This window comes from Camelus dromedarius, chromosome 26, assembly GCF_036321535.1.
Source record: "Camelus dromedarius isolate mCamDro1 chromosome 26, mCamDro1.pat, whole genome shotgun sequence".
Classification (NCBI taxonomy): domain Eukaryota; kingdom Metazoa; phylum Chordata; class Mammalia; order Artiodactyla; family Camelidae; genus Camelus; species Camelus dromedarius.
The window spans coordinates 3,291,608-3,304,719 of NC_087461.1; the positions used below are offsets into that span (position 1 = coordinate 3,291,608).

The window sequence follows — 13,112 nt, forward strand, 5'->3', positions numbered from 1 at the left end:
CCACACTGTTCTGATTACTGTAGTTTGGTAGTAAGTTTTGAAATCAGGAAGTGTGAGTGTTCCTGTTCTTTTCTTTTTCAAGATTGTTTCGGTTACTCAGGGTCCCTTGAGAGTCCGTGTGAATTTTAGGATTTTTTTTTTCTATTTCTGCAAAAAATGTCATTAGGATTTTGACAGGAATTACACCAAATCTGTAGATCACTTTGGGTAGTACAGTTACTCATTATACTCTCATAATCCTCATTATTTTTGTAAAATTGGTGGTAATGTTCCCACTTTCATTTCTGATTTTAGAGTTTGAGTCTTGGCTGTTTCTTCTTAGTCCATCTAGCTAAAGGTTAGTCAACTTTGTTGATCTTTTCAAAGAACCAACTTTTGGTTTCATTGGTTTTCTGCTATTTTTCTATTTTGTTTGTCTCTTCTTTGACCTTTATTCTTTCTTTCCTTCTGCCAGCTTTGGCATTATTTTGTTCTTTTTCTAGTTCCTTGAGGTATAAAGTTAGGTTGTTGATCTGAGATCTTTCTTGTTTCTTAGTGTAAGTGTTTATAGCTGCAAATTTCCCCCATAGTACCACTTTCTCTGTGTCCCATAAGTTTTGATGTGTTTCTCTCTGCTTCTTTTTCTCTTGCTTCTCCTTCTGAGACTCCCACAATGCATATGTGGGTCCTCTTGATGGTTTCCATAGGTCCCTTCGGCTCTGATCAATTTTCTTCAATCTTTTTTCTTTCTATTTCTCCGACTTGATAATTTCTGTGGTCCTATCTTCAAGTTTGCTAATACTTTCTGCTACTTGTTCACATCTGCCTTTGAATTTCTCTAGTGAAATTTTCATTTGAGTTATTGTACTTTTCAGCTTCAGAATTTCTTTTTGGCTTCTTTTTTGGTTTTTCTGTTTGTTGGTATTTCCATTTTGTTCATACATCATTTTCCTTGACTTTCTTCACATCTTCCCTTAGTCCTTTGAGTATCTTTAAGATGGTTATGTAAAGGTCTTTGTCTAGTATATCTGCCATCATGTCTTTTTCAGGAACAATTTCTGATATTTATTTATTTATTTGTTTGTTTGTTTATTTATTTATATTTTGAATGGGTTATACTTTCCTCTTTCTTTCTATAACTTGTGACTTTTTGTTGAAGCTGGACGCTTGAATCTAATAATGTGGTGACCCTGGAAATCAGGTTTCCTCCCTACCTTAGGGTTTACTTCTTTTTTTTTTTTCTGTAATTGAACAAAATTTTGTGGGCTGTCTGTGTGCCAAAGGTCAGACTGAGGTGTAAACTTAAGATCTTCTCAAGTGTTTCTGAACTTTTCCCTAGGCTTGCACAGTCACCTTCTAATTTTCCCTGTATGTTTTTGACTTCCAGAGGTGTTTTGTGGTTGTTGTTGTTCCCAGTTTACTTCCATTGTGGTTAAGGGCCATCCTTGGTGTAACTTCAAAGCTTTTTAAATTTGTTGCTTTATGGCCCAGACTGTGGTCTCTCTTGGTGAACGTCCCACATGAATTTGAAGAAAGTGTGTATTTTGTTGTCGCTGGAGGGGAGGGAGGGTCTTCTGTAAATGCCAATTGAAGTTCTAATCTTGTACCCCCCCTTATATCAGTTCTATTGGTTGCTGAGAGAGTAGTGTTGAAATCTCTAATCATAATCATGGATTTATGTTCTATTCCTTTCAGTTCTATCAATTTTTGCCTTATGACTTTGAAGCTTTGCTGTGTAGATGAAAACACAAACAGGATTCTATGTCTTCACGGTGAACTGACCTCTTTGTTATGTGTAATGTTGCTCTTTATCCCTGGTGATACTCCTCGTTCTGATGTATGCTTGTCTGCTGTTAACGCATGTGCTCCAGATTTCTTCTTCTTACTGTTTGCATGGCATATCTTTTTTCATCCTTTTACTTTTAACCTATTTTTGCCTTTATATTCAAAGTGCGTATTTTGTGGTCAGCATGTGGTTGAGTCTTGTTTTTTAATCCAATCTTGCAATCTCTGTTTTTTAATTGGTATGTTTAGATCACTTATATTGAACATAATTATTGATGTGGTTGGATTTAAACCTACTATTTTCCTAGTTACTGTCTATTTATTCCATTTGATCATTTTTCATTTTCCTTTTCAGCCCGCTTTTGGATTGATTATTATTATTCCATTTTATCTTCACTATTGGCTTATTATATGCACCACTTTAAATTATTTTTAGTGGTTTCCCTAAGGTTTACAATATACATCTTTATTTTATCACAGGCTACCTTCAAATAGTATTATAGCATCTCACATATAGTTTAAGAACCTTACCAGTGCATACTTACAATTTCTCCCTCCTATCTTTTTGCTGTCATACACTTTACTTTTATATATTCTATAAACCCACAATACTTTGCTACTATTTTTGCTTTAGACAGTTAAGCATCTTTCAGAGGGGTGAAGAGGATCAAATATATTTTATTTTCTTCCATTTTAACCATTTCCAGAGCTTTTCTCTTTGTAGATACAAATTTCTGTTTAGGACTGTATTTCTTTTGCCTAGAGAACTCTGTTTAACGTTTCTTATAGCACAAGGTTGCTGGTCATGAATCCTTTCACCTTCTGTTTGTCAGATAAAGCTTTATTTTTGCATGATACTTTTCCTGGTTACAGAACTCTGGCTTGACAGTTTTTGTTCTGTATTAGCACTATAAAGATGTCACTCCGTTTCCTTATGGCGTGCATAGTTTGTGATGAGAAGTCTGTTGTAATTCTCATGCATAATGTATCTTTCTTTTGTCATCATTTCTCTTTATCTTTGCTCTTCAGCAGTTTGAATATGATATGTCTAGGCAGGAGGGATTTTTCGGGGGGGGGGGGCGGTGGCATTTATCCTCTGAGCTTCCTGGATCTGTGATTGAATATCATTTATAAATTTGGGGAAATTCTCAACTATTATCTCTTCAAATATTTTTTCTGCTTCATTCTCTCATTTCTGGAATTCTGGTTACACATATATTAGATGATTTTCTATTGTATCACAGCTCTTGGATACTCTGTCCTGTGGTTTTTTCTCTCTTATTTTTTCTCTTGGTGTTTCTGTTAGAGTAATTTGTATTGACCTGTCTTCAAGGTTACTAATTCTTTCCTTGGCTGTGTCAGGTATTCTGATAAGCCTGTCAAAGGCTTTCTTCATGTCCATTTTGTTTTTAATCTCCAGTATTTCCTTTTGAATCTTTCTTACGGTTTCTACCTCTCAGCTGAAATTCCCCTTTTATTTGTGAACACTGTCCATCTTTTTCATCTGAGCCTTTAACATATTAATGATCATTCCTTTACTTCTAGTCTGACAGTTCCAATTTCTGGGTCATCGCTAAGTCTTGGTTATTGCTTTGTCTCTTGATAGTGGGACTGTGTTGTTGTTGCTTTTTTGTGTGTCTCATAATTTTTTACTGAATGCTGAGCTATGTATGTAGAGCTGAGATAATTTCTATGCCTGAAAATGGGAACGCTTCCGCTAAACTGACGCAGTGTGTGGGGGGGATTGAGTTAATCTAGTCAGCTGTTGAGTTGGATTTGGATTTTGTTGTTGCTATGGTTACCTTCAGAATACCATTGGCTTCAACTTCTTCTAGTCTTATCTTGTGCTTAGGGTGAGGGCTGGAGCGGCGAAGGTTTTTTTCACTGTTCCTGCTCCACCCTCATCGTTTGCCCTTCTCTGACTAAACCACAGGAGACTATCTCTGCACTCTCTTGCCCGCCCCACCGTGAGCAGTTGACTACTGTGCTTGCTAGTTGGTGCTTGCTTGCCTGGACATGGTGGGGGCAGGGAAGGCTTCTGTTGTCTTAGTCCAGCCCCAGTCTTCGGAAGGCCCTGTGAGCCTGGCTCTCAGGGTGGAGCTTTCAGTTATATTGTTCCTTCCTTTCATGTCAGCCAGCCTCTCCCTGGTATCTTAACAGGTTTTGTACATGAAAAAGCTTCCTTCTCCTCATCCAGCAGCAGCAGCAGTGGACCTCCATGGGTACTGGCACAAGATCCTGAGCTAGGACCAAGTATATGTGGGTTTATTTGTGGATTTGCTATTCTCTTCCATTGATAGATTCGTCTACTTGTTCATCTTGACACCAATACCGTGCTGTCTTGATTACTGTAGCTTTGTAGTAAGTCTTGAAGTCAGGAAGTATAAATCCTCTAACTTTGCTAATCATTTTCAAAGTTGAGTTTGGTTCTTTACTGGGTTTTAGAATCAGTATATCATTTTCTAACCAGAAAAGAAAAAAAGCCTACTGGAAGCTTGTTTGGAATTGTATTACGTTTATAGGTCAAGTTGGTGAAGAGCTTATATCTTAATAATATTGAGTTTTCTCAATATCCATAAACATGGTGTCCTTCTTGATGAAGTTAAGTCTTCAGTAATTTATCTCAGAAATGTTTTATGGTTTTCAGTGTCCCAATTTTGTACATCTTTTTTCAGATGTATTCCTAAGTATTTCATATTTTTTGTGCCAACACAAATGGCATCATTTTTCTTACAATTTCTAATTTTTTGTTGCTAGTATTTTATATATTGGTAGTTGTAAATTAATTGTGTATTCTGCAACTCTGCTGAACTCACTTGTTCCAACAGCATTTTTGTAGATTTCATGGGGTTTTTCTATGGAGACGGTTCCACAGAAATTCAGTGATTCCACTTTATCTCCTTTGTGGTCTTAAATAACTGTAACTCTTTGTTGTATTATTGTACTAGTTGCTTTAGGGTGTATACTGTATGCCTTTGCCTCGTCACAGTCTGCCTTCAAGCGAAGCTCTGCCACGCCACACATACAGCATCAGAACCGGAACAATATACTTTCACCTCTCTCCTCCCAGCCTTTGTGCTATTTTTGTCGTACCTTTTGCTTCTCCATATAAGCACCACAACACATTATTATTATTTTTGCTTTAAACAGTTGATAACATTTTGCTGCCTGTGGATTTTAATAGATGTTTGTTCTGTATTATTCATCATTTCGGGGGGTTTTTTTCAGCAGGGGAGTTTTTCAGAATATCTAGTCTGTCATTTTGCTGAAAGAAGAAGTCTGCTTTCCATTGTCAACAGTCCTCAAGGGTAGATAAATCCATGAATAATTGGTATATGAACACCCAAGGGCATCAATATTCTGCAGCCAATCCATCCAGCCGCATGATGGCCAGTAACTGACTTTACAAAGCTAGACTCTCTCACAAGTGCACTGGAGCTAATACATTTGATTGTATCGGTCACCTTTCATTTCAGAGGCCTTAGTCACATCTTTTGGTACTTCACTGATAACTTAGCTGTATGTTCTTTCATCACACTGTTGCCTAGATAATCAGTGTAAGCAAGCCTCACCTTGTTTACAATACGGTAAGCTCCTTAAAGGTGGTGAATGTATTCCTGTGGTACTCCCACAGCGCCAAAGCCAGTATGTGATGGGTATTTTCAGAAGTTTGTTAATGGCTGATGAATCCATAGAGTGGAATGGACGAAGGAATGGAAGTGGGAGGAAATGTAAGACTCCGGGACTTTCAAAACCCTTTTAAGTAGCCAGAAACCATATATAAGAAGTCCTAACATTCATTTAAATGAAGTCACCAAAATAGCTGTGTAGGGCCACACCTCTGTCTGCTCCCCAGAGCCTGTGACTCGGACTTCTTTATCAAGCCAGTTTACACAGTCTAATATGAGTAAGTAGCTCTGGCCTGGTCTTGCATCCAGAGTTCAAAAGTTACCAGGTTAGCAGGCCCCCTCCCTTCTTTAAGGAAAGTCGAATCCATTCCAATATTTTCTTCCTCCGACCCTGCCATTTAAACACCCACAGTGTGCTGAGTGTGGTGGGATACAGGTAAGTATAGAATGTGGTTTCCTCCCTCAAGAAGCTCATTGTGACACTGATGTATCAAAAGCAGAGAGGCCCCTGTGTCTGCACTTATCCATTTTCCTTCATTGTTCTTCTAGCTGAGATGCCAGCAGAGCCAACACATTTCCTTTTGGCACTCAGTGTGAGTGCCCTCCATCCCCAGGTCATTGCCCTTAATCCATCAGTTCTGTTCTCTCTCAGTCTCATTTGCTGAGTTTCCCAACCCACCTGTTGCGTGGTAGGTGGATTCATCATAGTTCATGTCCTTAAATTATGGCTTTTGAAGGCTTGGAACACTTGAAAGGCTACAGGGTTGAACAGCCAACAACAGGGAAAGAATGAAATACATTCTAGACTTGTAGGACCCAAGAGGAAATCTGCCTTGGTTCAGGATTTCATCACCGCTTGCTGGAACTATTGCAAAAGTCTCCAGCTTGCCTTCCTGCTCCCTGACCCTTTGGCCATGTAGCTCTGATCGTATCTCCCCCTGTTGGAGCCCTTAATTAGCTCCCCACTGCACAGAAGAAAATCAAGTCTTTCCAAGTAGAAACATTCAAATACCACCGGTCATGTATAATGAGTAACATGCGTGGGACTCCAAGAGTGTAACTAGGGGATTTTATACATTTATTTACTTAAGAACCCACTATTTGGTAAAAACCAATTCAACAAAAGTGATTTATCCCAATGCAAGCTTGTCAATGTGATGATTTGATTGAAAAAGAATATGCTCAAACATTTCTGCCATTTTAAAGAGACTTTCAGGGGTATCCCCTTGCCTTTTTTGTTCTATAGAGCTGATTTTCATCCAGTTATTCCGACTCTGTGGTTTTTAGAACATCAGACATTTTGAAACAACCTAAGTATCCAACCACTCGGAGGTAATGGAAGCCTGCAAACAGCTCTAGCAATAAGGAATTATTTAAACAAATTGTAAAGGGTTATAAAATGTATGCGTCGAATGCACAAATGTTACGTACACGACTTTACCCAATTTGGAGCAATCTGCAAAAATGATAAAGCCATGAAAACACTGCCAAACAAGATCAGCTATAATTAATTAAAAATGAATTATAAAAAGCCCTCCAAAATTCTAGATCTTTTTTGCATTATTTCTTTTCTAGTTTTATTTATTTCCTTTTATTACAAAAGCAATTCTAGTTACGACAGAAAAGTAAGAAAAGGCAGACAACTACACACAGAGACACACACACGACCTATAATATCTCTATTTACTCAACGACAACTTCTAGATCTTCTGGTAAAAACTGAACCTTATGATACACACTGTTGAAAGCAACCCCATTTTATTTATGCAATCCTCCAGTGTTGAAAATTTAGGTTGATTTCAACAATCTCATATTTGTGCATTTAAGTTTTTATCACTATTTTGCTCTCAGTAGCAGCACAAAGCAGTAATAACTAAATAAAAATGATTGGGGGGGGGGAGGTTTTGGCAAAACTGCCCAGAATTCTGCAAAATGGTTTAAAACATGTTTAGAGATGTAAAGTTTACAACCACCCTCAAGTACAGCAGCGCCCTGTGCAACAAAACCCAAACTGGTGAGCAGGAATATTCATCTTCAAAGCACGCCTTCTCCAGCTGCATTTGGCAAAGCACCTGCAGCCTTTCAGGTTATGAGGATCTTTAAGAAGCAAATGACCTCGTACCCAAGATGATGAGTTTCCCCTCCAGATCTGGCCTGTTGAGTAAGAACAGATGACAACAGCTTGCTGTGTCTGTGAGCACTGTAAACTAGCAGGAACAGATCTGAGATTGTGCCATTCACACAGCTAGCCATAAGGAATGAGCTGCTCTGTATAATTTCTGAGCTGGATCATACCACCAAGTAGCAAATCTAATCATCTGTATCCTCTTCCCTTCCAAGCTCACATAAAGACATCAGGCACCCTGTGTTCTGTTAGCCCTTTGTCCATCTTTACACCTATACCACGCTGTCCTGGTCACTGTAAGTTTGTAAGTCTCGCGGTCAGAAGCGCTGGTCTTCCAACTCAGTTCTCTTTCAAAGTTGTTTTGGCTATACTAGGGCTTTTGTGTCTCCATGTGAATTTTGGGAACCGGTTTGTCAATTTCGGTAAGAAAGCCTGCTGGAATTTTTGATTTGGGAAGAACTGACACCTTAATGATACTGATTTGTCCAATCCATGAACCTAACATATCACGACTTGATTGTCTTTAATTCCTTTCAGCAGTGGTTTGTGATGTTCAGCAGGTGCTTCTCATCTTTTGCCAGATTCACCTCTAAGTATTTCATTCTTTTTGATGCTATTGCAAATGATTTTGCTTTTTTAAAAAATTCAATTTGCAATTATGCAGTACTAAAGTGTAGAAATAGAATTGATTTTCACATACTAATGTCTACAGTAACTAACACATATAAACAGCTGACGCTCAAAACAGGTGTCTGAATTATTCAGCAGAGATCGTCTCTTCAACAAATGGTGCTGAAACAATTGTATATCCATATGCAATAAAACCTGAAACCAAACCAATACAAAACCTTCAGTCCATACGTCACAAGATGTGAAAAACTAACTCAAAATGAATCGCAGACATCAATGTAAATCCTAACTATAAAACTTCTAGAAGAAAACCTTTGTAACCCTGAGTTAAGCAAAGATTTCTTAGATATGACACTGGAAGCACAATACATAAAAGAACAAATTATGAAGTTGAACTTCATCAAAATTAAAATTTTCTGCTCTCCATCAGACACTGTTATGAGAATGAACAGTCAAGCCACAGACTCTGAGAAAAATGTTTATAAAGCATATATCCGATAAAGGACTTGTATCCAGAACAGATAAAGAATTCTCAAAACTCATTAATAATTCAACAACTTCGTTTTTTAAAGGCCAGAATGTTTAACCAGATACGTTACCGAAAGAAGACATTTTGATGGCAAAGAAGCAGAAAAAGAGATGCTTAACATCATGTTATTGGGAAAATGCAAATTGAACTGTGAGAGACCACTACACATCCATTAGAACGGGAACAATGAAAAAGACCAGCCACATGCACCTAAAAATTTTTTTGGCAACTAAATGAGATGATGAATGTGTTAACTAATCTTATTGTGGTAAGCATGTCACAATGTGGACATAGATCATCACCTTGTGCACCTTAAACGTACACAATGTGATACATCAGTTACATATATCTCAGTGAAGCTGGAAAAAAAATTTGTTTTTAAAGTCAAAAAAAAAAAAAAAAAAAAAAGAAAAAAAAGAATGGCAGTACCAAGCTCTGCCAGGATGTGGAGGAACTGGAATTCACACACTGCTGGGGACAACGTAAAAGAGCGTAATTACTTTGGAAAAGGGTTTGGCATTTTAAAAAAAAATTAAATACACATGTCATGTGATCCAGCCATTCCATTTCTAGCCACGTTCTCTACCCAAGAGAAACGAAAACCTATGTCCACATAAAACCTGTATGTGAATGTTCATAACAGCCTTATATATAATAGTTAAAACCCAGAAACAATCCAAATACATATCCAGTAACAAGTGATTGGATTAAAAAAATGCAGTATCTATGCCATACAATAGTATCTGGTAATAAAGAAGAATGAACTGTTCGTATGAGTTACATGGCTGGAGAAGTCTCAGAATAATTATGATGAGTGAAAAGAAAGCCAGGCAAGAAAGAGTACACCCTGACTCCGTTTCTATAAAGTTCTAGAAAATGCAATGACCCTACAGTGACAGAAAGCAGACGGTGGATGCCTGGGAGACAGAGCGGAGTGGGAGGTCAGGATAGTGCAGGACACGGGGAGGCTTTTGTAGTGATGGTTCTGTTTACTCTCTTGGTCCTGGTGATGGTTTCGTAACTGTACACATTTACCTCTAAACTTACCAAACTTTGCAATTTAAATGTAGACTGCTTGTGATCTGTCAGCTGTACCCCAAGAGAGCTGGTTAAGAAAAAGTAAGCAAAAGCAGGAGCTAAAAAAGATGGAAGTGATGCCTTTGTGAGGTCAGAGAGCTGCGCTATCTTGGATGAACTTTAGAGAGCTTGCATGCGGTGTTCCTCTCTGCGCTTTGAAGCAGAAGGCTCCCCTTTGCTGGCTTCTGACTAAAGCTGCCTTCCACTCTCACACGGTCCACCAGAGTCGCCCCAGCGCTCGGGCCATCCCGGCATCTCCCCAGGGGTCATGCGGGACAAGGGCTAACGGCCTCGGGGAAATAAAGCTTCGCAAAAGCCTGCAGAGCTCTGGGGTTCACACCAAGCCAGCCGGCAGCTACTGTGATGGATGGCTCCTGTGGAGAAGTGGGCAGCTGGCCTCACTAGATGTGAACTGTTATTAGGAGTCTTGTCGTAAACACACACGCACGCACACACACGCGCGCACACACACACGCACGCACACGCACACACACGCACACACACATCGTGGGATTACTATCTCCTGGAGAGTCCATGGCTGGTCTTTGTGGCAAGTTTTGTCAGTATGCGCATTCGCGTATTTTCTGGGGAAGGGTTCCTTGCTTTCATCAGGTCCTCAGAGAACTCCCTGGTTGTAAAAAGATTAAGGAGCGCCAGAGGGGACAGAGCCAGATCCATCTCCTTTCTCCCCCCTCTTGTCTGGTTCCTGGGAAAACCTACAACCTACGGGACACTCATTCGAGTCTTCTGTTGAGATGACATGTGTGCGACTCACTCTTCCCGAACGCGCCCGGCCTTCGCCGACTTCGTTCTCCCCGCTGCGCCTGGGAGCGCGGGCTCCGGGCTGCCCCCACCCCGCGCGCTCTCGGGGTTTCCTAACTCTGAGGACGCCGGAGTCGGAGCCAGGTCCCCCCCGGGGCGCAACCTGCCGACACGTCTTCTCTCCTCCGGGACGCGCGCCGTCCGTACGCGGTCGCTACACGTAAACAGATGGGCGGTTTTCCTCGGACCCCGCGGGGACTGCCTGCCGCTTGGCATGCGCACCGCCTTCCTCGGGGGCCTCACGCATTTCTCGGAACCTCCGTGAAACTCCCAACCCACAGCCCGCATTGCAAAGCCCGGCTTCTTCCCTTCGCCTCGGAAATGGGGGCAAAAGTGGAATGAAAAGCCGGGCCACTCGCTCCCTGCCTTGGGTGGCCAGGCGAGCCGGGCGGTGGGGCGCGGGGCCCCGAGCCGACCGTCCCCGCGTCCCTCCGCGAGTCCCCGGCGCGCGGGCGCACGCCCGCGTCCTCGGGGTCGCCCCCTGCCCGACGCCGCGTCCCCGCCCGCCAGCCGCGCGCTCCTTACCCCGCGTCGCCGGCGGCCCGAGCAGCAGCAGCAGCAGGAGCAGCAGCGCGGGGAGGGCGCCGGCCCCGCAGCCCCGGAGCGGCCCGGCCATGGCCTGAACTCGGCCGCGCCCCCGCCCGCCGCCTCGCGGACTCGCCCGGGTCGGGACGCCCCGCCGCCGGCGCGCGCAGATGTCCACCGCCCGGGAGGAGGCGGCGGCCGCAGCTCCGGGACCGGCCGTCCCGCGAGCCGCATTCGCTTTCGCTTTTGCTTTGGCCCCCGAGGGCTGGAGAGAGGTGAGACGCGGTGACAGATCCGTGACTCAGCATCCCCACTCCCTCCCCTGGAAAAAGACCCGGCGGCGCCGTGACCCCCGCGCCGCCGCCCGGTCCCCGCAGCTCCGCCGGCCGCGCGGGACGGGGACCCGGACTGTGCCCTGCGGAGGCCCGGGGACCTCCCCCGCCTTTCCCTTCTCGCTCCTGGTGACCCCAGCAGTCCCTTCCGCCCCGGGTCCCCGCGCCGAGGGAGTGGGCGAAGCTGTCGAGACGCAAACTCCTTCCCATCAAAACGGCTGGTGGGCGTCACACCCGGCTCGCCTCCACTCGGTCACCTCCCCTCACTTGTCTTCACCTGTCGCTCTGACTTCGACTGTCCCCGACCAGGAGCTGGCGGACAAGTGGCCCTGCGCCCCGCCGGTCCGGGCTGGTGACTGTGGGTGACAGCGGGGGTGTCTCCGCGTCGCGGCTGGCCGGGGCACCTGCCCGGTGCGCGCGAAGCTGGAGCGCAGCCCAGGGCGCCTGCCAAGACCTCACCGGCTCCCTGCACCGCCTCTCGTCTGACTCCAGCTGCACCTTTCTTCCCCGAGAAAATTTAGTGTTTGAAAGGGGCCCGTGGGCGGGCGGACCCGACGATTATCCACCTGGTGCCTTACTTCCTTGCCGTGGAGGAGTCGGCCTCATCGCCCATCCTGCTGCTTTGCAGGTGGCTTTTTTCCTTTCCTGGGGTCTCCAGTGAAGCTTGACATTACTGAGAAGCGGGTGTGTGATGAGAAAACTGCGGAGGCACAAGCAGAAACCCCCAGTCCTAGGACTGAAATGAGGCAAGCTGGGACGTCTCTGGGCTTCAGTCTCGTTCCCCCAAGTGGTGGCGTCTTGAATAACTCCAGGACAAACGACAGCACAACCTGGGAACTGTCATCGATGCAACCCACAAGCCTTACCCAGGTGGCGTCCGTTTCCCACGCACTCGCCGGAGTGTGGGAGTGTAGTTCTGTGCAGCCTGGTCACACATGGAGACGTCTGTGACCACTGCTCCCGAGACACGGAACCCTCTGTCCCCAGGACCCCTGGCGCTACTGCTCTTTGAGTCCCAGCCGCCTTCCCCTCTCACCCTCATTAAGCCCTGGCAACCACTGATCTTTTCTCCGGCTCTACCATCTTGTCATTTGAATAACGTTTAATAAATGGGAGCACACAGTTTCTCCCCTCTAGGCTTTTTTTTTTTTAACTCAGTGTAATGCCCTTGAGATGCATGCAAGTTGCTGTGTGTCAGTAGTTTGTTCCTTTTTGTGAGTGGTACATAGAGCTGCTTTTTTAACACGCGTGAATTTCTGCCATTCGCACCCCAACAACCCTGTGCTTATGAACGGGTGGTAGTTTCCCGGGGCCGCCATAACAAAGTACCAAAATGTGGGTGGCTTAATACGGCAGGAACTGACTCGCAGTTCTGGAGGCCAGGAGGCCGAGATCCGGGTGTCCACAGGGCCATGCTCTCTCTGAAGGCACTGGGGGAAGGTCCTTGTTGCCTCTTCCAGCTTCTGGAGTTTGCTGGTGATTCTTGGTTGCTCTTGGGTTCGTAAGGGCATCACTGCCGTTAGGTACCTGGCGTCTCCCTGGTGTCTTCACCTTGCCTTCCCTCTGTGTGTGTCTCTGTCCAAATTTCTCCTTTTCAAACGGACACCAGTCATTGGATGAGGAGCCCCCACTGCTTAATCCTCATGGCCTCATTTAATTTGACGGCCTCTGTAAAGACC

At 44.0% G+C, this 13,112-nt stretch overlaps 1 protein-coding gene across 7 annotated transcripts in view; it reads right to left on the reverse strand.

Annotated features, from left to right (window-relative positions):
* IL15RA (interleukin 15 receptor subunit alpha) overlaps positions 1-12,332 on the reverse strand; it is a 36,948-nt gene extending 24,616 nt beyond the window's left edge. For 4 of the 7 annotated variants that reach the window (XR_010377913.1, XR_010377914.1, XM_064479303.1 and 1 more), the window contains exon 1: positions 11,102-11,252. Coding sequence is in view for 5 of the 7 variants with exons in the window: in XM_064479303.1 (XP_064335373.1) it covers positions 11,102-11,192 (91 nt within the window). In the remaining 2 variants the exon portion in view is untranslated. Of the gene's footprint in view, positions 1-11,101; positions 11,353-11,999 lie in introns of those variants that run through there. The other 3 variants (XM_064479304.1, XM_010982837.3, XM_010982838.3) reach the window with 3 other exon arrangements.
* Between the last annotated feature and the right edge of the window lie 780 nt (positions 12,333-13,112).